This window comes from Triturus cristatus, chromosome 10 (genome assembly GCF_964204655.1).
Source record: "Triturus cristatus chromosome 10, aTriCri1.1, whole genome shotgun sequence".
Lineage (NCBI taxonomy): Eukaryota > Metazoa > Chordata > Amphibia > Caudata > Salamandridae > Triturus > Triturus cristatus.
This window is the reverse complement of record NC_140593.1, coordinates 349,260,660-349,287,561: the sequence shown is the minus strand read 5'-3', so window position 1 is coordinate 349,287,561 and position 26,902 is coordinate 349,260,660. Positions and strand designations below refer to the sequence as shown.

At 39.6% G+C, this 26,902-nt stretch overlaps 1 protein-coding gene across 9 annotated transcripts in view; it reads left to right on the top strand.

Moving 5' to 3' along the window:
* The window catches only part of TRAK1 (trafficking kinesin protein 1), a 561,749-nt gene that overhangs the window by 495,426 nt on the left and 39,421 nt on the right, over window positions 1-26,902 (top strand). For 5 of the 9 annotated variants that reach the window (XM_085631561.1, XM_085631562.1, XM_085631565.1 and 2 more), the window contains 2 exons: window positions 3,498-3,827; window positions 18,948-19,050. In XM_085631561.1, the coding sequence (XP_085487687.1) occupies window positions 3,498-3,827; window positions 18,948-19,050 (433 nt within the window). The remainder of the gene's footprint in view (window positions 1-3,497; window positions 3,828-18,947; window positions 19,051-26,902) is intronic. The other 4 variants (XM_085631564.1, XM_085631559.1, XM_085631563.1 and 1 more) reach the window with 2 other exon arrangements.

Below are 26,902 nucleotides of genomic sequence, written 5' to 3'. Positions count from 1 at the left end.
GCTGACATGCACTCTCCCCAACTGGTGGGCGTGACTGGCATTTGTGTGAGAAATTTGCATATAACGGAAATAAAGATACAGTAGCTTAATGAAAAAAATCATAACTTTACATGACTGAGATTTGAGAAAAGAGGCTCTCATTGGCTATATTCTGTCTTGTGACATGAATTAAAAACATTGAAAAATAGAAATGATCTGGTAAAGGGTGATTAAAGAAAGTCATACACTGAAATGTACAGCACTTTACAACATAAATGAAATGTGTAACAAATTAGTATGTTTGTACTTATTTATTTCACAATGATCAATATTAATTTCTGTTTTTACTTACCTGTAGATATATGCCAAATTAATTGCAGACTTAAACTTGTACTGCCTGGCATTGAGTATGAAGGAATGGTCACTCATTAGTGTCTAAATAACCTTTTCTTTTCTCTGACCACAAATGTTCGTATCTCACAATGCATTGAGAATATAGTACATTCATCACACTTGTCAATATGTAAATAGGAGTTTGATTATTTTTGATCGAGCCTTCTCCAAACCTTCTGATTTCACTAAGTCTATTTGTATAATATTCTTACTTACAGAGGCCTTCACCCAGTCCTCTTCTTCCATTCCTCTATTGACATTACAACGCGAGGCAGTGGCTCAGCCCACTTCAGCTTTTGTCTAAGTTCACTGTGAGTGACAACATTCTGCTGTTCCAAATGAAACACATCCCCACACTAAGTAGTTCCCCTTCGTGCGAGGAATGTCTGATTTGTCCGACAAAAAGAAATATTTGCTGTGAATCAATATTTTTTATGTTGTCGAGGGCGCAGGGGCTCCCTTAAAAATAAAGTTTTACAAAATAAATGACAAAATAAGCAATGGCAAAGCCAAAAGGCGGGCAGCCAACACATAACCTAGTGGCTTTGCCAATACTTGTTCCTCATGTTCAATTCTAAAAATTGCTTTCCAGCAGTTATGTTATTTTATGTTATGTTATTTTAATTTTTATTCAGCGCACAGCTACTCGGAAGTGTCCCGGCGCTGTAGACCGCTGGGGAACCCGTCCTGGCTATCCCTGTGAGATGGTCCCTCCTGGGTATCTCCAAGGTGAAACCAGGCATCCCCGGCGAATGTGGGGGGCCGTTGTGGAGATGAGGCAAGCTAATGCCCAGAGTTGCCGAGTGTGATCCCTGGTTAGAGTAGGCACCGAGGCGAGAATTATCGAGTCCGCTGGCCCTGGTCCACAACCCTGCCGCGTCAGAAATTGAACCCTGGTCCTGGGCCGTCCTCTGCTTCCGGGTCTGCTGCCTCTAACCAGTGAGCCACACCACTCACTAAAATAGTATTTTTTTAGAAGTATGTTAAAGAAACCCAGACATCCTTCCGTAAAATAAAATGCTGAAGCTAATATTGGACTGCAACCTTTACGTGTACCACAGTATCAGTCCCTGCATTGCGCACTAACAGTCTTAGTGTAACAATGGATTTACCATTAACCTTTGTGAAACACTGTTGAATAGGAGAATGGCTTTATTTAATTGGGATACAGTGGGAAAGTGGTTCTAAGACTTATAGAACAAAGTGCTAGCAAAATGACGAGACAGTGACATCCCCCACACTTGACTAGTTACACTCTGCTATGTGCAGTTGAACTATGCAAGGCATGCCTATAAAAATTACAGCTCAAAATCAACCACAGTAATTACGTTTTGAACAGTGATTTAATTTTGGACACATAAAGAAAAACCTCAGTATTTTAGAGTGTTTAGACACTCAAAAATTCACTGCGGTGTTTAAAATCCTGCTTGGATCAATTAGTGAATTGACTTTCTGCATTGTGTGTTTTCAAAACATTTCTTACTCAACAACTACACTTTCACCTTTTAAAAGTCACATTTTCATTTCTAAAAAGTGTCTAACACTGGTTAAACACATTGAATAGCAGAAAATATAATGTAACAGATTTGCTAGCACTAAAGTAATTGGGTACAGTTATTGTTAAGTAAAAGACCCACTGATAAAGGGGCAAATGCTGAAATTATTTGTACCACCTGCTGAAGGGTGACTATAACAAGAAACAATCCTTTGTATTCTATGTGAGTGAGCCTTTAGCAAAATACTAAATGTGAATTGAATTGACAGGTTGGAAGACCTTTAATCCCCTTTCTTAATGGGTGGACAATGGCTGGATATTCAGAAAAGTAAAATGTAATTTATAATAAAGATTTTTTCACCCGTCAGTTCCTTTAATAAAATACATTACAGGTGAACTAAAATCAAAATAAAATGTTAACGTCCACTAGTTTTTATTGTAGCATTAGTAGTTCAATTTTAATTATTAGGTTAACAACATATATAATCTGATTCTGTTCAGATATTGCATACCCTACTTTTATAATGGCCCCATAATATTGCTCAATTGTGTAATGGTTTCTAATAAGACTGTTCGTCACCCTGTTGTTTCATTCAAACAAATCTTTATTGGATTCATACAGTCTGCTCTGGTTTCTTGACATCTCTTAAAAACGTGACATTCATTGTTCACCTACTAATTAAACTTATGACATATAGTAGAGTGATGTCTTGTGAATCTTCTAACTAACCTGTTTGTTTACTATGCCTTTTTTGGATTTCTAGTACATAAAGGAAAATATATTCCACCCTAATGTTGCACTGATTCTTGTTTGCTTAAAGTGTCCACAGATTTTTCAGTATTAAGACAAACTCAAATTAATCCCAGTACGGAAACTAAACTGCAGCAGATAGACGTTTGGCAATAGATGGGTAGCCATGTGTCATGCGTATCCTTCCGAGGGGTGACTTAGCAGCTTCATCATAAAGTGCATCATGTGATTTGAACTGGCAAATTGGCATGCTGATATGCAGTTGAATGTGGGACTTGTAACTATCCACAACTTAGTATGAGTTGACAGTTGTTATTCCAGCTTTGTTCCCCACTCCAAATTCGGTCACTTGTGACTCCAATTTTTTCTAAGTATGCGAAAGTTGGTACTAACCAGACTGTAACAAGCATAAACTGATTAAAAATACCTTACGGTGCATTATAGCAATTAGGCAGACTTAGCAGGTATTTCATACAGATGTCGAAATACCAGAGGCAGCTCTGCCTAAGATCAGGAAAAACTCAAATGTAGGAAGAGTGAGCTCCTGAATAAACCTTTTTTTTTTTTTGCTTGACTACCAGTATATGGAATGGAATAAACCTTTTTTCCGTCTTTAATTCTCTTCATGGACCCTTTTACTCGAATGGTTTTTGTGGCAATTTTGAAGCTGAATCTTGTTTAAGGTATATTGGCAGTGCTTTGACATAAACTGGTTCACTTTAAGCATTTTTCACTGACATTCATTATAGGAGCTTTATTATATTCTTTTTCCATTCTTGCATAATTATCCCTCATTTTTAGCATCGTTTTGAGTTCCTGTAGCTCTAACCTAAGTGTGGGTGACCTTACTTTGGCTAAATGTTTCGGTTTGTGTTCCAGGTTCAGTGACACTGCATCATTGGCAGCAGCTGGCTCAACCTCACCTTGGAGGGATCCTAGACCCGAGGCCTGGTGTCGTTACTAAGGGCTTCAGGACCCTGGACCTTGATATGGATGATGTGTACAGCCTTAATGACTATGAGGAAGACGAGACAGGTGATGTTTCTTTCAAGAGCCTAACTACCTCGACACCCGTTCAGCACTCTGAGACCTCAGGTGAGAGGTCGCAAGTACAAGTGACTGTTTCAGACAGCAAGAATTGTTCACGCCAGCCTCAGGGTGACACAGAGGAGACACACGAGTCCACGAACGTCGAGGATGAGGGGTCTGGTGAGGGATCATCCTTACGTCCTGTTAAATGGACATGTTTGCAGGAAAACAACTACTGGGCCATTCTCACATCCCTAAAAAGAAACATCCCTAGTGATGCTTTACATTTAGCTTCTGCACATAAATATGTGCGCCAATTTAAATAGTCACTTTAAGAATCATAATATTATTTTGTGATTCCTTTTTTATCAGGTTTTGTTGCTGGTTTATGAGCTTTGCTGCACTATTTATTTTATTTTGTCTTTGTAAAGAAGGCTGCTAAAAGGTCGTGTCACTGGTTTTCAGTGCATATATATTCACATGAATGAAGGGTTTAAACGAGACTATTATGTTTTAGTGATCTATTGACTATAACATCCAAATATGTTTTTCACATCACCATTTCCTCAAGTGCCTATAGTTGTAAACTCAGACATAGTCCACACTTTCTTTATTCAGTATTCCTGATGTTTGATGTAATTTTGTAGGGCACAGAAGCATGAATTTTGCGGGGCTGTGCTTTCTGAATTAGTGATGTTTGTTAACTTGGGATGAGGTGGTGGAGGGAGGAGGATCGGAACCAACAACTCCTGACGCACTTTAATGTCCCTCGTAAGGAGGATCATAAATTTACCTTTACACTGTCTTGCTACCCACTTAACTGGTTCTGTTTATGCTCCTGGTGTTAGTATATTGTTCATTTACCTGTTCACTCAGATTCTGCCACCATCCACTGTTAGGTTTGTCAAACCAGCAGTGTAAGCATGAACATGTTGCCATCTGCCTCATTAACTATAAAGAACGGGTCGCTTCCTAAGCAACAAACTTTGCGTGAACATCAGGCAGCTTGGAACCTTACATTTTGTGATTCACCCCATGATACATTTTGCTAGTGTTATCTTACCTTCTTTAGTCACTAGTGACTAGACTGTCAAGGAAAGTTCCCCTATTCAGTATGAATAGTATAGCCATGCCACTAATGGTCTCTAAAAGATGCCTTTGCAGCCTTCCTACTCCTACATTCCGGAAAGGCCAACATATTTTTTGATCTTTGATTCATGCGCTACAAACATTGACAAACACAAGTTATATTCACTTTTAGTTGCTCTTGACATGGAACTGTGAGAGAATCTACAGGGAGTTACACCCTTTGTTCTTGGTTGGTTGTGTGGTCCATATAACAGCCCCTTTTGTAGCTGTAATCAGAAGAGAATGATGCTTCAGGGAAATTCTTTTAGGAAAGACATGAAAAGGCATAGTAAAAGATTAGCCAAATATACCCAAAATAGAGCCATGCCTTTTTGGAGACCACAAAAGTCTGCACTATGATAAATTACTATGTTTTGTGAAAAATACCATATGTAGGATTGTAAGACACTGATTGCATTTGTATAATTACACACATTTCACACAGCTTATAATATCGTTTTGTTCAGTTGTCCAAGGATTTTTTATAGTGGCTATGAGAAAAGGGTTTAAAACATTTCTATCACTAATGGATTATTATACCCCTGCAACATGTGGGTGGTCCTGTGGGATAGCTGGAAAACACCACTGTGGATGGTAACATGATATTAAAAACGTACTTCATATTTCGTTTTTGATTTTCATTGTTTCATGTTTAGTTTCTTTTTTATTGTTGTCTTCATTCCATCATTGTTTGTGTTTATAACTTCTTCTATCGATGCCACTTAATCTTTGTTTGTGTGCTATATTTGAGCAGGGTTTTAGTCTGCCTACTGTTGCACAGTATTAATCTTCAGTCCATGCCCCTAGTGGAAGGAGACCTACTTGCTGATAACATTTATTGTTTGATGTTCTACTGATTGGAAAGACAGCTCTTGATGGATGAGAATCACATGGAGTTGAAGCCAAGATGCAGGATAAGCGATTTACTCAGTTGATTTTGTACTTCATTCCCCCTGATATAGGTGCACTTCTTCTGATTGCGCTCTCTGGGTGCCTTCCTGTTTGTCACCCATCCCTCTGTATTCTTATTTGTCAAAGTCCTCCTTTTTTCCCCCAATTGTTTTTTGCCTTTTCTCTACATTGTGCTTCCTCTTGTACTTTTAGAATGCTCTGTGAATCTTCGTTTTCTCCTCTCCTTGGGTGTGTCTCTACTCCCCAGTTTTCTTTTTTGGTCCCATTCTGTCTTCCTATTCCCCTGTCTTTCTCTTCCAGATCCCATCTTCACCTGCTCTTTAGACCAGTTCTAACACTTGTCTCACTACTCCCTGATTTTCTCCAACCTTTTGTATTGTCCTTAATATTCGAGTGGCACCTTCTGTTTTTAGGTTTCATTTAGCTATTATCTTCTCCTTGATATTTCATTTGCTTTTCTTATTCCATGCTCCACTCTTACCCTTCTTTCATTGTTCCTAGTATGCCCTGTTCTCATTTCTGCTGCCGGTTGCTCTCCTTTGCCCCTGAGCTCACTTTGTTAGGTATTGCACCTTATTTCCATTCTTGTCCTCTTTGTTTGGCTGTCTGCCTAGTTCCTACTTTACTCTGAAAGCCTGAAGCTTCCGCTGATCCCTTAGACTCTTATTTCTGTAGCATCTGCTGCGTTTTTGCAGTTTCTTTGACCATTTCATTTATTTACCTATTAGAAATGCCAATATCGGCAGACCTTTAAAGAGGGTATAATTTAGTAAAAATCCAAAGAAAGTATTAATTAGCTTTAACCTGTAAGCATGACTGAGCGTTCTACTTCTTACATTTGTGGGTTCACATATAACTTAAATATGTTAAACCCTTTCATGCTTTCGAAGTATGAAATTTTACTTTTGTAACATTATAAATCCACAGTGAAAAAGCTACTCATTAACATTTATTCCTCTTACCAAGATCACTTGGGAGTTGCTTAACATGCTTTGCTGAAAGCCCCCCACCAATTCCACTCTCCCACCACCACACGCGTGCGCATGCTTACATACGCACAGTCACACACTCGCACACAGAAGCATGCTCCATTGCTTTGCAATCACCTCTTCAAATTGAAATATTCTCTTTACTCATGGATTGTTGAATGTAAATATTTTAAGGACGTATTGCAAGTGGGAGCAGGACTCCTAGTGATTAAAAGCATATACTCAGGTGCCAAATAGAATGCATGCATGGATTGTCAAAACTTGGTTTTCATCCACAGGTAGGTGTATTACAAGCCTTTGTGTATAGACCTATATATCCGTCCAATGCAGCCATGGATTTGTGAAGGAAAACTGAACTGATTCATAGCTTTTATTTCTGAGAATAGTCCACTTTTTGCACGTAAACTGATGGAGGCACCTTTTATGTAAGCACAAGGCCAGTAGAGCGGTGCTTTTATTTTGTTATAGTGTAAAAACTATGGGCATTGGATAAATGTGCATAGGGAAGTTTTATGCAATTTATTGTACCCCTCCTCTCCCAGTGTATTCCTTCAGTGGTTTTACACTGCATAGGTAATTAATTGAAAAACCAAATGTATTTTTTCCTGAGGGTTTTAGCTTGGGAAATAACGAATGTTGGCGCATAGTTTTACTAGCGCAGAATGTAACACACACAGGGTTGTGCCCTGTAAGCAGCACAGAGTTATAGTGGTGGCTCGTGCCGCCAGCAGTACAAATGACATAACATCTGCATTATATCTAAGGCATGGCCAATTTCTGTTTGTTGAACACTGCTCTCGCGCACTGACCAACTCCCTCATGTAATTAATTTATTGCTTTGCGCTTCAGTACAATTTATGTTAAATATTGGAATTTTTCTTTTTTTTTTATCAAGCTTACACAATTTAATGAAATTAAGTTAAATGTTGTGCACGGAGTTGTTTGTTCATTGTGCGTGTAAAACATTCTGTTGTATGTATTTCTTTTTATTTTATAATAAACATTTTTATTGAAATAAACCTTATGCATGGTGCACGTTTTTCGTTCTTTAGCTATAATCTTGCCACATTTCTGCACAGATTCCAGTTTCAAATATGAATTATGAATTGATTAAAGCCTCTCTGCTCTGCAGAAGGGTTTCAGTGCATAATTTTGTTGAAACAGTCGTATTGTAAGATGTGTCGATTCCTCGTGGGTCCGCCTTCCCTTTATCTCAGAAACATTTTTTGACTTTGTGCTCATCATTTCTTGTGCTCTCACACTTTTTATTTATTTATTTAACATCTGTACTAATAAACATTTAACGTGTTATTATGATTGTTTCCCATTCATGAGTTAAATGCTCGTTTTAGGCCATGGTGTTTTTAAGGGTTCAAACTAAGAGTTCTAGAAAGAAAACATTCTCTATGTAATGTTTTCGTCCAGTGTTACCTTATATCCTTGCCATAGTGTTTTTTTTTTTACTATGAAATCAGCTGATTACCCCTTGAATATAATATGAAAAGACCTTCAGTGTTTGATCTATCAGGCCACGTGTTTGAACCTAGTCTCTGAGTTAAAAGGGCGGCATTCCTTTTAAGCATTGCTTTTGTTTTAAATCTTATGCGAAAAGCTCATTTTAAGCCCTGTCCTGACTATTTAAAAATGTGACTGGTCCCTTGGTACTTAAAACAAATTGTTTGAAAGGTGTGCGTCTTTTCCTTTTACAATTTTTCATCCTTACTTTGTTTGCTTCTTCTTCTCTTGGATAGATTTCAGTTGATTGAATTGACTGAAGGTGATTTATTTATGGATATTAAGTCTTCTTTGTAGATGGGGCTTTTCCGATTTAACTTCTGAAGTTTTGTGTGGGGAGCCATGCCTAAGTCTTACTGTAGTGGTCCAAAAATGAAAGAATTAAATCTTTGTTTCTACCTATTTAGCTTGTTTGATCTTAAGAATGACTGGGTCCTCCAGAGCATGTGTCAGTGGTAGTTGCTGCTGGTCACCACCAGATTGATTTGGAAGAGACGTGCAGAAAGGATTCAAACTGAATTATGATGCTCTTCATGTCTTGGTGCTGGTGGGGCGGGGGGGGTTCTCAAGAACCAGTGTAATGAACTGTCCGGTGTGCGCCTTATCAAGAGTACCTCAGTTTACTCGTGCAGTAAGACATATGAATCTTTCTTTGTTTTCTCATATATCTCCTTCCATGGCATAGACACACTCTAGTGAATGCACAGTTACCTCAGATCCATTGCTTATTTAGTGTGCCGATAGGTGCTAGTTACAGCAGTCCTTTCAATTACAATGGCCATATCATTCACTCAGAGGCCTGCCTGCTGGGAACGGCTAGAACCATGTGTGATATTGTTGGTCTCTAATTAACTAAACTACATATCAAGTTATGCCTGCAGCTATGTATCTAAGCCAGTACTATGGTAAAAATGTGCTCAGGCCCTTTAGGGTCTCTTTAATATCTTTTGAGTGCTCACTGCAATAATTGTGGACATGCATATGGGAAGATGTTTGCAACATGTACTGCTATAGATCAGGTGCTGTGCACACTCCTGTAATCTAGCGTTGGGCACATGTGTTGCAATTTGGTTTTCTTTAAAGAAGAGTTTTTGGTTTTAAGGAGACTCGTGATATTCCCCCAAAAACCAGAATGCACCAGGACAGCGGTACTTAGCCTTTTGACTTCTGTGGACCACCACAAGATCATTACTGGAATCTGGCAACTCCCACTAAGTCATTATTGGATGCCGCAGACTTCTGGCCGAGCAATATCTATGATTGAACCTCAATACAATACATAAAAATATAAAAACAAGAATATACCAAATATCTTCGAATATTGAAATATTTTGTTTAATTTACAATGAAAAATAGAAAATGTTTTAAAATTTGCTTCTTTATATTATATATTTTATAAATGTAATGTATTAATTTTAATATTATTTAGTTCTGTTAACCAATTGCGTACCCCCCGAGTAGATCTATGGACCCCCTGGGGTCCTCGGACCACAGTTTAAAAACTACTACACTATGATATAGACTGCACTATTTCCTCCAACAGTCTTGTACATTGCTTCAAGTGCTGCAAAACAGACATGCTACAGAATCCAAGAAACTTGAAAACGTTGACATTGACACACCAAACGGATAACTCCCTCCCTCTTTGTGCAGGTGTCGACCGCTGCATCAGAAACCATATGACAGCGTACCATGTCTGAGCTAAATCTGACCAAGAATCCCGGAGCCAGGTCGTTTAATAGTGACTTGTATGGGGGTTGGAGATATTGAGAACATGCCATTTTAAGTTTCCCCCAACTGCAATAGTAAGTTCCTGTGGTTGCATCAACATCAGGTCTGTAATGAGAGACCATAATGAGTCTGCTGTTCGAACAGTAAGTTTTATTGGTACAAAAAAAATGCGGTATGAAGCTCCCAATTCACCGTCCAGAGACTCTTGACAAGTCGTGCTTAGATGGTGAAAAGTATGTGGCCTTTGGTACTCCGGGTATCCATCGGCAGCAGAGTCCAGAATACATGTTCCGTAATTACCGGGTCCTTGGAGACCAAACTTCTCCAGGGCCATTGATACGCCCAAGACAAAGACCATGCTTAAGGCTTTGTACATAGCACAAACGCAGGATCTTCTCTGTTATGTTATTGGTGTTTTTATAGAGCTAATCACCCAGGAGGGTATCCATGTAGCAGGTGAGTAAGACCAGCCCTAGCGGTCTACTCAAAAAGCCAGCTTCCTACGAAAGGGAAAAAGAGAGGAGGAAGCTCTGATGTGTTGTGGGAGGTCGTTTCAGGCTATAGGGTCTAGGTATGAGAAGGCGCTGCCCCATGCCATGTCTTTGTGTTTACATGCGGTGTGTGCTAGTGAGAGACCGGCAGAGCAGAGGGAGTCCGAAAGGTTGGTGAAAGTAAATGCGGCTGTTGAGGTAGGCAGGGCCACTGTTGTGGAAAGCTTTGTAGATGTGGGCGATGAGTTCAAAGTGTTTTGCGCTTGTGTATCAAGAGCTATTGGAGTTCCCTAAGGTGTGGTGTGATGTGGACTAGACGTGGGTGGTTGAGGACTGGTCTGGCTGCTGTGTTTTGAATGGTCTACTGTCTTCTTGTGAGCTGGTTGGTAATCCCTAGATAAAGGGCATTGCCATGGTCTAGTCTCCTGGCGATGAGGGCTTGTATTATCTTTTTCCTTGTGTTGTCTGGTAGCCATTTGAAGATTTTCTTCAGCATCATTAGTGTGATGAAGCAGACTGAGATCACTGTGTTGACTTGTGGTCATGTCCAGTATGTTGTCTGATTATCTTACAGTTTCTTGCTTGTTGGAGGGGGTGGGTCCGAGGTCTATGGGCCACCAGGTGGAGTCCCATGGGGAGGTGTTCTTCCCGAAGACCAGCACCTCTGTCTTTCCAGAGTTCGGTTTGAGGCACCTCGATATCATCCAGGTGGCTACGTCTGTCATGCCAGTGTTGAACTTGTTCCTGGTGTTGGGTGTTTTTGCTGAGACGGGCAGTATCAGTTTGCCCGAGTTTGATCTTGAATGGAGCCTTGAGAGCAATGGACAGATACCGCACCTGAACATCAATATACTGAAACTGATGATAGTTCCGTTACCACTGCGGGCACTTATCAAACTTATTTGCAACAAAACACTGCCCACTGACACAGACATGACAACCATGTATTACCTACATAAACAAGGGGTTAATCAACCACCACAGTTGTCCAAACTAGCACAACAATTTGCCATTGGACCATTCATCACTAGGTTGTCCTCTTAGCAGAGCTCCTCCCAGGAGTGGACAACAACTTTGGAGATCTGCAGAGCAAACGCACAAATGGATAATCTTTACCCAGGTGATCTATTAGAGGTGAATATTTTCACTTTTGAGGAACCTAAGCGATATACATGCTTGCCATATGCTACAGTGCAAAATGCCAAAGCTTTGCTCTACATACCTATACATTAAATCCATAGGCAATAAAGTATGGATCGATCAATTGGTCAAGGATATGTGCTGATTCTTTTCCCACACTACAGCTTATTCCATATATCCTGAGAAAGATGAGGCAAGCAACAATGAAGTTAGTTGTTATAATTCCCACCTGGGCAAAGCAGCTCTGGTGCTCCCTACTAATGAAAATGTCAATACAAATGGTGAAATATCCCCACAAAAAGTTACAAGCCCATCCGGTCATGGGACCTAAACTTTGTCTTAAACAGCTTATGGAAGAACCTTTTAAGCTACTACACTCCTACTACACACTTGCCCAATACAGTTATTTTCTGTGAAAGTGTCCTTCCTTATAGCGAGCACTTCATTCCACAGAGTAATTGAGCTGCAAGCTGACATTTGCAGAGCAATTTATGGAACTGCACAAATATCAGGTTATCCTGAGAACACAACCTAATTTGTTTGCCAATGATTGTCTAGTCTTTCCACATTTTTCAGCATGAGCATTACATAATCTAGATGTTAAAATAACCCTTATGTACGAAATTGATTTTCAAAATCTGAGAGGAAAACCACGCAGTTCTTTGTAGTGTTTGGCTAGCCTCACCTTGACAGGAAATTTCCAAGGCAGGCCTTGCCAGATGGATTGTCACATGCCAAGCGCATGCTTCACTCTGCCTAGAGCACATTCAACTCACGAAAAGGGAGCAACTATGGCCTCCTAGGCAGCATTCGCTTGCGGACTGTTTTTTTTTAAAGTGCTACAACGTCTTCTTTTCAAACATTCACTAAGCATTACTCTATGTACATTAATGCCCTACAAGAGGAACAGGTCAGTTGAACTGTACTTGAAACTTTTTCCAAATATCTTCTTTTGCTGCTCACAAGCTCCCTTTCATTCTGTGCGCAGGTTATGTATTCAGCAGCAGATGCTGAAAATAGAAAACGTTACTTACCTCTGGCAATCTGATTGCAGTTTATAGCACTTTAGATTTACCTGTGCTCCCCCACCTCTTGGTATGTAAGCTTACAATATAACCTTTGACAACCAATGCCTTAGTAAGTGCACACTCAACTACCAGTAAACACAGACTGTACAGCTTTACAGTTCTATACTCCTGCTCAGAATTACCTATAGGAGAAAAATAAATATAATGTGGAGTCTGTCTTGGTGCATTGTGGGTTTTAGGCGGAGGTATTACAAGTCACCTTGAAAATGAAACCTCTTTAGAGAAAAGCAACTTGCCACAATGGCAGGAGTTTGCAAAGTATTTGAATCTGCATCTCGACAATCTGCAAACCTGTTAGTAAGTAACATTTTCCTTATACCACTACATGACCTTTGTTGTCAGACAGCAACTGGCAGGATAGGAGTGGACTATATTATGTTACGTTATGTGATGTTATGTTTATTTGTATAGCTCGCTAATTTCCCGTGAGGGTATCCCGGCTCTGTGCAAGTGGGTAGGCGGCTGTTTCACTGGTGAGTTTATTCGAAGAACCAGTTATTCCCCTTCATGCGAAACTAGAGAAGCGAGGAGGAAGCTCTGATGGCGAAGTGGGAAGTCATTCCATGCATTGGGGGAGATGTAAGAGAAGCCGCGGCCTCCAGCTTTGGTTTTGTGGATGAGGGATATGTGTGCTAGTGAGAGTCCAACTCAGCAGGGGTGCCCAGTAGGTCGTTGGAAGTGTACACGTGGCTGTTGAGGTAGGCTGTGCCATTGTTGTTTAGTGTTTCTAAGAAACTTTGAACTGAGCATGTTTGCATATGGGGAGCCAGTGTAGCTCACTGTGTGGGATGATGTGTGTAAGTCTAGGCAGGTTGAGGATGAGTCTAGCTGTGGTGTTTTGAATAGTTTGGAGTCTGTTCTGGAGCTTCTTGGAGATTCCTACATAGAGTACCTTGCTGTGATCAAGTTTGCTGGTGATATGGGCCTGCGTGGCCGTTTTCCTAGTGCTCTTCGGTAGCCACTTAAAGATGGAGGCTTGCCACATTGTAATCACCAAATACAAGTGCCAAATCAATCTATTAATGGACGGAAGAATTTCAAAGGTTCTATAAGGTTTGCTTGGATTAGTAACTTGCGTGAGCTCAAGTTTTAAAACACCAATATATTCTGTGGGATGAATACATTATATATGGAGTGATATGTGGTTAAGAGAAGAACAAACAGAGGGCCATAGTTATGAAATAGTGTAAGTGTAGTAGTCAAACAAAGGTATGGGGTTCAGACAGGAGGAAGTGTTGTCATGGAGTCTTAAAGCAAGACCAGTATCAAAGGCTGTTAAGGGAACACTGGGGTGAACTGCTGTAAATAGGGCCTCCGATCATATGTTATCATTTGACATAGAAATTGTAGAACATTTTTCACTCACTCATTTGGCTGCAGGTGTTGTCTAAAGTTGATTCTGTAGTCCGCTTCACAGAGAGAGATCACAATGAAGCAGAACGGAAGTTGCAGGATAAGTGCTCAGTGACACCAAAGCAGGGTGTGCAGACTTTGATCAACAATGCACTCTTCTCTTGTTAGTTTAAAAAGATTTTAGGACCTAATGTTTCTCAAGTGATAGTAGACAGGACTGGCTCTAGAGTATCTCTTACCTTGGGCGACAATGCTCTTGTTAGCCTTCCCATCATATCTCCTATTTTCCAGAATCCTCTTATTCACACCGATACAGTTAAAATATTCATTTGCGTATCGGAATCCCTCTCTTAACTTGGCCACTAAGAAACAATGTATTTTGCAAGTAAACACATCTCAGCAGGAATGGCACCACCCTGCTGCAACCTGCCATGCAGTGGTGAAACACAAATTATAGAATGAAGAGATTGCTTCTTTTCTAACTCATCAAGTTGATCTCAGGGCTACATTAAAAATGTGTGATTAGGCACATCAGTTTTCCGATCATGCTGTTTTTGTTAGCACTTTGAAGAGGCCATCCTACTGTTTGCATGATACTTAAAAGAAGGGAAATATGATCACTAGAAGCATGCATTCCAAAGCAAAGAACATGTAGATATCAATTTCATTACTATAAATTACCTATGAAGCTTTCTGGCATGCAAGGATTGGGTCCCAGCTGAGTGCGTTCAGAAGGAGCACTTTTCACTGAGAAAAAAGTGGTTCTTGTCTTTTTTTTAAAGTAATTATTTGGTGTATTTCTAATTTAATGAGGTTCACTGAGTGTTCCAGGTTCTAGGGCTATTATAGGCTGTGTCTAATAAGGGTTACTCGGCTTTGGTGGTAATTCTTCGAGTGGAGGCAGGCAATGAAGGAGGCCAAATACAAATTCTTTGTTTTGAATTGGAGATGTCTTCCAGTCTTTCCTTTTGTCATTTATTGTTCTGGGTGGAATGTCACACCATTACATTATCATGCACAGTACACAATCCAATCCAAAAGATGTAGGTCCTAACTTGCAGCTGTTTGATTCAGATACTCATTCTGTAGCCAAGAGATCAAGCATTCATTCTTGGAATTAACATTTTCTCAGCGAGGCCTTTCAAGAAAGTTTTCAAATTTTGCTTCCTTCTTAATTGTGACAATGTGGACTTCCAGACACTTTGGCTTCATCAGTTTAGATGACTTAAATGCCCAAACAGAAGTCAGGAACAAGTAGACTTTCTCTGGTAGCAATCTTCAGCTTTACAAAAATGCATGGCAAGAGAGTAGCTGTTAAGTTGAGAAATGCCTAACTTTAAATGGTAAATCTGCCTAATGCAGGACACAGTTTCTAATGTGAACACTTCAAGTGGAGTTACCTCGCATCCAGATGGTGATTTTCCTTTTTGGTTTTCCAGATCTTAGTCTCTGTTTCCTATTGCAAGGGCATGGCTACCAGTAGATAATGGCGGGAAGCTACATTTCTAATATAGGCTATTTTTGTTGGAAGAACAAAGAACTGTGACACCAATCTTTGGGATTGTGTTTTGGCACCCTTTTGATTTGGGTCCAAAATATAATCTGAGGAATTTGTCTCCCTCAGAAACATTACACCCATTCCCTCTGTGTGGGAAACCCATTATCTAAATCATGTGAGAAAAATGTTGGACTCCCCTCAGGATAATGTATGACGAGATTTCAGTATTTCTACTGCTTATTTCCAGACATCCCAGGTGAGACCATATAATACTTTACAAATTACCAGACTTGTTTTCAGAACTACATTTGTACTCATTTTGAGACAGATGCCTCATTTTATCTTAGAAAGGAATGCTTAATGTGTGGCAAAACTTACCTAAAGCCAATCATTTCATATATCACTTCAATGCTGGCGCCAAAGCAGCACACTGACCATTAGTAATTCTTTAAGGCGATATGACAACTTTATAATTGCCTAAGCTCTATGATTTCAAGCCATTCACGTATCAAGAAATGCAGGTCACTGCATATCACATATCATAGGAGTGCATGTACATTTCCCTCTTCCATGTTTTATAAAAATGTTTTCTGTTTTGCTTGTTTCTGTGGGTTTCTTCGGATGTTTGATGATGGTGGAAGTAAATGTACAATGTTTATACAGTATGCTTCACATTCGCATAAATGCCGTTCCTAGTCAGTGATGGTAGTCTTTTTGTATTGTGTATGGAGCATTAGATATTGTGTTAGATTAGAAAATCTCTAAACATTCTCATGTCAGTTTGCATACTCTGCAGCAGTCACAATATCTGTCCGCATCCGATATATACCTCGCACCTATACGGTGTCTTAAACGCTTATGCTCTTCCCATGGATATTCCAGTGTTTAATTGAATAATGAATGATAAATTAGGTCCAATTTCTAGCAAGCGCTCTGATGTGTTTTTTCTCTTATGCTGTTGCCAACTATTTATGATTTTGTAATGAATCTTGCTTCTGCTGAGAAACAGTGACATCTATACTTTTAGCAGCCTTTACTTTCTTTCAAAGACATATCTATATAAAATCTCTATTTTTCCCACGTTTATTTTCTACATGTATGATTAAGCAATGAGTTTGTTCTGAAATCTGCAAGTGGCAAACATTTGTATTTGGATACAGAGACTGATGAGCAGGGTCATATAGGAAACTTTCACCAAGGGATTTCTTCTACTACAAGTGGTAAAGATCAAAGGTGAATTTGGCCCATGTACTAGGTTGGGTGACATCACTTCTACTAAAACCTACTTTCCTTTTTTTAACGTCTTTACTAATCATACATAGTTTCTCAAGCATGATAATACTAGTTTAAAAGACTTTAACACTTCAGCAGGGATTCATGATTGCTGAGCTCACTAAAATAGCATGTTAGTAGCTAAACAATTTCCACCTTAAAAGCCCCATTGTAATTTTACATTTATTAACTAAATGTGCCTTAATTTTAAGATGCTCTCCTGGGTATGTCCCAGTAGAAACTCGGAAGTTATCTTGCACAGTTTTAACTTTCTCGTATTGATTTGGATCTTGCTGCAGTAAAACTACTTGAGTAGTGTCCTTTTAAATAATTTTAAACTAATTTTATGACTCATTGACCTAGTTACACAATTATCAACCAGGGCTTGTGCTAACTAGAGTTAGATTACTCTAATTATTTAAGGAATTCCTCTTAGAAATGAACCCACATTAAGCAATATCTTAATTATTGTGAAATTGCTGTCATATTGGTTGTTTGTGGCCTCTGCTCCAAATTGTATACATACTGTGGACCACAATATTACCATGAAACATCATCTTTGCTGGTGTCATAGTGACAAACATTGTTCTACTCTGTGTTTATTTAATCATTGTGTCATTCGTCTTTTCATATAAGCTTTTTATATCACAAACAATGAATTTCTGTTGAGAAAATAATGAAAGTATTGAGAATTGTTACTACTTTTGAGTTATTAATATCTACTATAAGAAGAATGCACTTTTTTATAAATTGCCTCCTGCCTTCACATGGAAAAGTAAAACCATTGTTTGGGACTTACTGTGCATCCTTCAAGTTCTCCACCTCAAAAACAAAAACAGCTATGCAATCATGATATCTCTGCTTTAAATGCTGTACCTAAGTGGGACATAGTGACATTTGATTCACTTTGGATTAAAATATTCAAGAGTTTACTCATAGAGTAAAATCTTAATGTACAACTACATTGAACCTTTTGCTTTATCTGGCAAGATGTTAATTAGCCAATAACCTCTAAATGTGGAATCCGATGTTACTGCTACTCACTCTACTTTGGAACTCTATTTTCAATAGCTTTATGCAGTGCATGGCTTCACAACATTTCTACTCATCTGCATTACACTGATTTTTACTGCTGCATTTTATTACAGTTTTATGTTGTCTTCTCTAAAAATTAGATAACTTGTTATTTTGATTTTGGTAATATAATTTTATAAGATCCATATCATGGGCATTTTTAGGATCAAAGTTTAACTTCAATAATTATGTTTGTCCATTCTATGTATAATAGATTTCCATGTAGACATTAGCTGAACAGTTTGTTTTAGAAAATATATCTATGAACAGTTGTGGATGGAAAACTAGAAAGAAGTTGTTTATAAAGGAGCAAAAAACGACACCCGAAATTGGGTGACATAACAGCAACCATTATCGTCTCGTATATGTAATAAAAGTTAGTCCTTGCTTTTTTAAACTACTGTCTCAATATTTTTGGCATTTAGACCTGGCAAATATTAAATAGGACACTTCATAGAATTATTTTTCCCATATTCTGTTTTTCAGATTATTTGGTTACATTTTGTTTTTCCATGAATATTTTTCTAAATATGTTTTGGAATGTCCTATCATAAAATAAATCTTGGCAGTGCAACATTCAGTAAAGCAGCAGCACTGTATCACTTTATTAAACTAAGATACTAAACCTACCCTTACTGATTCCATAATGGAGAATTTGAAAGCGTAATTGCAGAAACCAAACTGGAGAAATTGTCCCTTTTGAAATAAAATAAAAATAAGTCCCCAAAAAATAATGGCTACTGATATTCCATAAGATTAGACTTATTGCTTGGCCTTATATCAACATTAGAACTATTTGACTTGATAAAGGAAAATGTATAGTCTACTTAAAAAACTTCTGTTGGCTGGATCCACTACTACGTATACAGCAGTGAGAAGTCTTGAATTAGACATTAGCAGCTGCTGTAATACATGTATTTTTAGAGGAAGTATTCCTAAGGCATGCCCATACTAATGTCTGATGTAATAGAAAATCTAGAAAAAGCATAGGTATATGTGTAGTTTCTGTACAGACATCTACATAAATGATGCCATCTAATTGGTCTATCTCACTCTGTATAAATAGCATTTGTTTATTTTCTTTTAATGAAAGTTTGCTCCTTTTTTAGTTCATCATCCTGGAAAATGCATGTCTCAAACCAACTCCACCTACACCTATACCACCTGCAGGATCCTGCACCCTTCAGACGAGCTCACACATGTCACTCCAAGGTAAGAAGCATTTTGGCAAAAGTCAAAATAGTTATGGTTAATAAAAACAAATGTTTGCTTTAAAGTGTTAAGGTAGGTATTATGACATATTGGTGGTTTATCATGCTTTTTGAAGTGTTTCTATTTTCTCTTCATATGGTTTCAGTTTTCACATCTTATTGTAAACTCTGTAAATTATTTAAATTACTCTGAAGTTCCTTTTTATAATAATAGTTTGTATCTATCATTGTGTACTTCAGTTGTATTATGATGTTTTAAGTGGTGTAAATAACCGGTGTTCATATTACACAATTTAATGGTACTAAATTGATCAACCTGAGAGTGATGGAAAGCTGTACTGGCATTGCAGGGATTGACACTCCTGAACTGCAGGTCACAGCAATATCAGAAATGTTTAACTTCCTTGCCGGACTGGTTAAAATCTATTTGCAAAATGTAGTATATTCCTTAGTGAGCTTTGCATCATGCATTTCTCCTCTGTGAGTAAATCTTCTTGCCCAAAGTCTGAGAAACGCCTTGAAAAGGAGAGAGATTGTAAGTCCTTATTCTAACTTTATCTTTTCTTGGAACCCATTCCCCTCTATATTAAACATACAAAGGATTTACTTGGCTTTCTAAGCCAACTGGACAGTGACAATAATATGATGCTCCTATTTTGTTCTCTAGGAATATTCAGTGAAGCCATATAGAGTACAACATATGCCTTGACAACATTGTGTTCATAAGTAACAGAGGCATGTTTGCTCGTGGCTGGTCTGGAGTACTTCTGCAGATGCTATTGATGTGTCAGTTGTGTTTTACTCTTCTCTGCATTTATCTTTTGCAATAGTTTTAGAAGGTTTGAGAAGTTGGCCTTATTTTTTGCACTTCTTAATCTATGATCCACTTGCTGTGCTATGCTTTTTTTCTTGTTTGAAAAAAGAACTTGTTGGAGCAAAAAATGAATAGAAAAGTCAGGATTGCGTGCTTTCCTGACAGTGTGCACCCCCTCAGCAATCGGCAACATATACCTGCAGAGGCATCCTCCAATATGGTTTTTGTAAATTTGACCTCGATGCTTTTCATTTCGAAATTGAACTTCAGGGCCATGATAGAGCCTAGAGAGTGACAAGTTGTGAAACTACCAGGGTGTGCCTTTCCTTCTTTTAGGCCTAACTTCAAGCGTGTTCCGCTTGTATAAACTATTGTTTAAAATTCAGCAGCCTCTGGTCACCTGGTCTCGTACATGGATTTGGGTTACTCCTAGTGTTTCATCACTTCTAGTGCACCGGTAGTCGACAGTGTGATTCCAAAAGCCTCAACTGCAATGGGTGTTTGGTTTACTTCAACTACTTCACCAGCTTTAAAGACAATTAACTCCATTGTGCTCTTTTCCAGTCACCTTTATGAAGACCAGGTCATGCTTAGTTTCACATTTATGCACATGACTCTGGCACTACTGCCAAGATCTTTTTTGGTATTAATCTTTTTTAGGCAATATTGCGCTTCAATCCCTCATACCTCCATGGATGACAAACAATAAGCTCTAGAAAGCGAAATGTGCTTCGGATGTTAGGTAAATTGCGATATTCTTCCACATCAAGCACAGTAATTGACCCTGCAAACTTTGCTCACCTAAAACAGTTTAATTTGAAAATTAATCTACTGTCCTCTTTTTCGAACTGTGCAGAAGAGTCTGCAGACCTTGCGCATATAATGACATTTAGTTTAGCACTCACATAGTATTTAACATTTTTACCAAAATAGGCATAGTTTGCCAATGACTTTTTCCTTTGCCATTGATGAAAATAAAGATATTTGATAAGGGATCATTTCTGCTCTTATTTCATTTTACTGCAAGAAAGAGCCTCTTTCTCGACAGCCACTTCTGATTGTTGTAAATGTCGGGCTAGAAACTAGCGTAGTGGAAGTAGGAACTAATTAACTCTTCTACCACTGACCACATGGTTTCATAAGGCCATGGTAGCTCGGGGATTTTTCCATAAATTGACACTAATGTTTAGCTACTTCAATATTTAGGGCCATATGTATGAACACATTTTCCCATAGACACAGAATGGGTAAAACCCTTTGATACATCTGTCCCTTAGTCTATTAGTTTTTTCCAATCCTAGTTTGTGCAACAAAATGTAAATGTGTCCATTTTCAGCAATACATGAGAATGTTATGTTTCTGTTTTTTCTTCTAACAGGACTAGATCTTCACCCTGTCTATACACTGGGTGAGGGACAATAAATTTTGGTTTTATGTTCCATGGCCAGATCCCCATTCTTCGATGTAAATGCTCTTACCTCAGACTGGCATCAGGCATCTGTGAAGAACCCATAGGAAACTTAAAGCAACGGACATACACATGTACCAATAACATTGGTTTGGAGTGCAATCCTACTCTAGAGGCCGGTATGAAAACTTTAGATTTCATGTCCCCGATACGAGTCACTTAGTCATTATACGTCCAAGATCAATGGAATATTTATGATCGATTTGAGTAATAGGACATTTTATTTTAGCACCACAAAACATTTCAGTCTTTGTTGAGTGACATATAAATAGCCAGTTTTTAGTCTCAATATTAACTATTTAAAGTCTTAGCATTCAAATGAACCTGTTCTTCATTCTTATGACTTCCATTCTACTATTCTTTGTGGACATGAATTCAAAGGACACTTAATTTAGCCCAGTGAGTGCCCGGGGTTTGTCTACCAGCACACCCTGTGGCAGGGAAGCTGCATTTAGACGGTAAGCGCCAGGCGGGCATATATATAAGGGCGTCAGCTCTCCCATGTTGCCGGACACTCATTTAGCCTAGTGGGGCCTGAACTCCGTGTACCTGCACACCCTCCGGCAGGGAGGCCGTACCTCCTTAGACAAATTTGTCTACCAGGCAGGAGTGCTGCACTTGCACACGGCAAGTGCCAGGCAAGTGCATATAAAGATGCCAGCCTTCCCCCACGGTGTGACATTAATTTAGCTCACGGGGGGCCCTGACTTTGTCTACCAGCACACCCTGCAGCAGAGAGGCTGCACTTGCACACGGTAAGCGCCAGGCAGGTGCATATAAGGATGCCAACACTCCAGCGACAAAGGATGGTAATTTAACCCAGTTGGGGCTAAATTTCTACTCCCAGCACACCCTACAGCAGGGAGGCTACAACTACACATGGCAAGTTCCAGGCGGGCACATATAAGGACACCAGCACTCCCACAGCGTGGGACGCGCACAGTCGAGGAGTGGGCTTATCTGCTTCTGTCCATGGCTGGACTAGACTGACACCCCTTGAGCCTACGGCAGGGTAAGTGCTGACAGATGCAAATGAGGTAGATTCATATACATTTGTTTTCACTCTAAAGATTTGGCTTGCTTTTCATCTTGTCTACAGAAATGGGGAAGAAAGAATTAATTCAGCTCAGTAAGACAAAGGATAATTTAAACATGCATTTTTAGACATGGGGCTTCAACATCTTTTCTGTTCCCCGAAATAATCGACAAACTCCAAAACTCTTTTTAAAGATCCGGTTTTTTTTATTCCTAGGCAGTACTTATGGGCCGCACGTGTCCAAGACATTGATACATTGACTAAACATTCTACAATCTTAACTACATTAGATTTGGAAACGTATTTAATTCGATAGTGTCTATTGAACATAGATTTTACCTCATTCATTTTAGTTGCTTTCCACAGCAAGCATCATGGTTTCTTTCCGTCTTTGCCCTGCTGCCCCTGTGATGATACATCATCCCGGTCTACTGCACATTTTGTTATTTTGTACGTTCTATAGTTGCCAATATTGCGTGCAGAAAACATTAGGTCTTATAAACTAGGGCTGCAATTTTTACAGTGTTTAGGAGCCAATCCAATTTGATGCCCAGCTGTTAGTGTCATCTTGTGGGTTCTAAGAATGAGAAATAAGTATGCCATACAAAGGTAAACATTGTTGTGCTGTGATTATGACCATTTCATAAAATGTAATGGATGAATAATTATGTGGATGGTTTTAGGAGTATTTTAAACTTTTTTCTTTTATTGTATATTTTAATAGATTATTTGCATGTAAATGGCAAATCGCCGAATAAAGAATTTTGACTGACTGAATTCAAAGGACAATTCCTCCAGCTGAGAAGTCCATGAGGCAAACATCCAATAAGTTAATTTATCCTTACATGATGCGATTTTTGGCTCCTGCTAGTTTCTTTGGTGCAACTCAAGCACTGCATGCACAGAAAGCACAGGATACTGAAAAACAGCCATGCATGGCAATGTTAGTCATTCATCTGCGTTTGCTTTTAAGTTGTTTGTATCCAGTCCAACCTTACAATGCAGGTACTCTGCCAGAGATGGCAGAAGTTCTGCTGCTCTATCAAGAATGCCTGATCTACCACCATGTCATGCAGCATGCAGTTAACTCCATCAAATGCTGCTACTGAAAAGGTGTGGCCCTTCTTGCTAATGTAACTATGGTGTCCCTAGGGTTCTGAGAAACACCTCAGCAGGTTATTGAGACTTGGTTTGTGGGCACTGAAAGTGTACACCACATTATAGTGGGTACATTTGCCTTACACATAGTGGCAGTCTCCCTGTGTAGACCGAAGATTGGTAGATTTTGTGCCACAGTTTATTCATTCAGTGGGTTCTAATTAAAGTAGATGCGTTCACTTAGGTGCAGAAACCATTTATTAGACGATTTCCCCCTGCCCTCTTGGTAGACAAGATAAATTTGCTACAATGGCGCCTGAAAATTCCACAAGCCAAACTCAAATCAAGCCCATCATATCCCAAAGAGCGTCTGCAATAATCTTAAAGAAAAAAACACATTGTCGAACTATCCGCTCAGCGGTCACTTCAATCGCCCAGGTCCATTTCCAACCTCGACCATCACCTTTGCCAGTGAGTCGGTGTAATCATTGGGAAGGATAGCTAGCACCCAAGGAGCTGCACCAGATTAAGAAGTCAGACCATATAGTCGAATTAGGGCTCTTGCTGTTCACTGGTCTAAACAACACATCTTAACAACGGCCCTCACCCAATCATCCACTCTCAGAGGAAAGGGGTCCCTCCATTTCAAACCGATTTTTTCCTTTCTAGTGAAAATAATCAAATAGAAGAGCAACCTTCTTTGGGACTGCATCAACAACAAGGTTTGTGCTCCTTCTTTTCCTAGGAGAACAAGCATTGCATTCAGTTTGATCTCCCGATCAAGTTCAAGTTCTATTCCGCCCCAAAAGTCTCTCAGGCACAAACATTCGACAAAGATATGAACATCGTTAGCTCCTACACAGCCACCCCTCACACATGTTTGAGAGCAAACTTGGATATTTTGTGTGGGGTCCAGTAAAGGCGATTAATGGTGAAGAAATGGTTCCTCTTCAAATTAGCTGATTTAACAATTCAGTACAGAGTCTTCAATGAATTATCCCATGCTGACTCAATATCTCCCTCCGGGAAGGTTGCACTCCTTACCGAATACGGGGTGGTAGTATCTTTTCCTCTGCCACCAGGAATCTCTCCTACCACCTTGCCACCTCCTTGTTCTTAGATCTAATGTCCTGAAGAGACGCCTCCAGTTCATGATCGCCCCCAATCTCCTTTTTTGATGACACAAACAATGAGGATATTTGGATACATTTTAATCTGGACAACTCATTGCTGGTTCTAGCCTTTACTACTTCCCAAGGGTGCACTCCCTCCAATGACACCAGATCTGAACAAGTTATGACCCATTTCTTTCTGAGTGGAAGACTTAAGGTGGCCTTTAAACATTCTGGGGTTCCGGGGGAATCCAAAACTGGAGCTAAATCTGAATAGTATGATGACTTTTGTATTGAAACTAAATGTAAACCACCTGGATTTTGGGGATGGATTGTTTCTCACGAGTTCTAACCTGGCCTGATGTTGCAGACAAGGTTGTAACCGGATGTAACTCCCATCTGAAGGTAAGTTTATTTTCAGGGGGTCCTCAATAAAAGCCCCACAAGAGCTCAAAGCAACTGATGAACATTAAATAAAATATATAAATATGACATCTGCTAGAAAATTCATGTGTAGTTCAATGTTTACCAAGGCCTTACTCACAGAATGTAAGTAGATAAAAGTGGATACTTTGGAAAGGAACTCCTTAACTATGAATGATTCTTCATAGGTCAAGTGACTTTGAAGAGGAAGACGACACTGCAGTGTGTGACGCTGTCATGAGTGGAGGTGTAGGGCACAAGCTATGACCCAGCGTGCCAGGGGTGAGCTGCTATGCCAGTGATGTCTGTACTGGTACAGCCCTCGTAGAAGGAATGCTAGTGTGTGCATCTGTAATTAACCCCAAAAAATAGTGATTTTCAATGATTTACACACTTTACTCATTCTAACCTAACTACATACTCATGTAGCTGCCAAGTGTTTTAGCAATCATCCTAACCCAAACTGTCCTAGAATACCTCCACGGTCACTCAGTGGTGAGTCTCAACCCATATACAGTTGTGTGTCGACCACTATGAGTCAGCATGGATTTTAATAGCCTGAAAAGTAAATTGACAACTTGAAATGCGTCTCTTATTTGTAACCAATATTTGTGCATGTTTACTAGTTTGCAGCTGCATTATGCTGGTGTGGTTAGTGTTAAACATTTACATAAAAATGTGTATGACAATATCTATATGCAGTTAAGATACCTTTGTGAAATTGTGATTGCAGACATTACTTGCAGACATACACTCCTAGAATCCCCTATTAGGCCATAGAATACCCTTCTATTTGACTATTTATTGGACCCCAGTATCCCATGTCATCTTTTTCGCACCAAAAAGACAATTATGCAAAGTATTTCTCTTCTGAGGCCAGCTTCCAAGTCCTGTGACCCCGTTTTCCACAGGAGTCATAATGCTGTATTGTGCAGGGTGGTCAAATTGGGAGAGTCCTGCATGGTCCAAAAATGTACTTCAGATGAGGGAGTACATCTGCTCTGCTAACTATGAAGACCTGCGGTTTCTTCAGGAGCAAATGAGAAGGCAAGTTTTGCAGGGCAGTAGTAATCAACCAGGAAGCACAAACTTACTCCCTCCTGTGAAGTGTGAAATCATAGTATTATTTTCTGCCCAAGAGTTACAGCTTCTGAAAAGTTTTTTTGAAAATAGGTACATAACAAAAAGGAGGAACGTTATAAATGCATCTCTTTTACTCGCCCTTGATAGCACGGAGCACCACCTTATTGTGATATTTTTGCACCAGCAAAACACAAGAACACAGTAACTGCTGGTTCATTGTGCTCTTTTGGTCCAGTGATCAAGGCTTATAGAATTGTTTGAGGCAGTCACATAATTCTGTTTCCTACTATGATTTTTTGCTATACATTTTGCTCGTGCTATAAGATGGCCTTTCTTTCATCAGTGCTGATCTTCCACTGAAAGCCTCCCCTCGCAGGCTCCACTGACCAAACATATCTCATAGAGACATCTAGCCGCAGATTCCTTAACTTAGACTATCCCCAGGCGTCAGACTGGATCCGCAAAATGCTTTTGCAGCACCACCTCTGCGCGCCGGGGTACGACGCCACACAACCCCGCCCTGACGTCGTCCACGTACGTGATGTCAGTGAGGTCATATAAGTCCCTCCCGGTGCGCTGACGTCAGTTTCCATCTTTTCCACGTGCAACGCGGATCTGGGGTGTGCGGTTCCTCTGGTCTGTTTTCAGGCCTGCGGTTCCTCTGGCCTGTTTTCAGGCCCTTTTTCGATCAGGAACAGTGTGCGATGCCCTCTGGCTTTAAATCCTGTACTTCCCCTTCGCGGCAAATGTCCGCGACAGACCCGCATCTTATTTGTATGTGGTGTCTGGGCGAGCACCACGACTCCACGGACTGAGAAG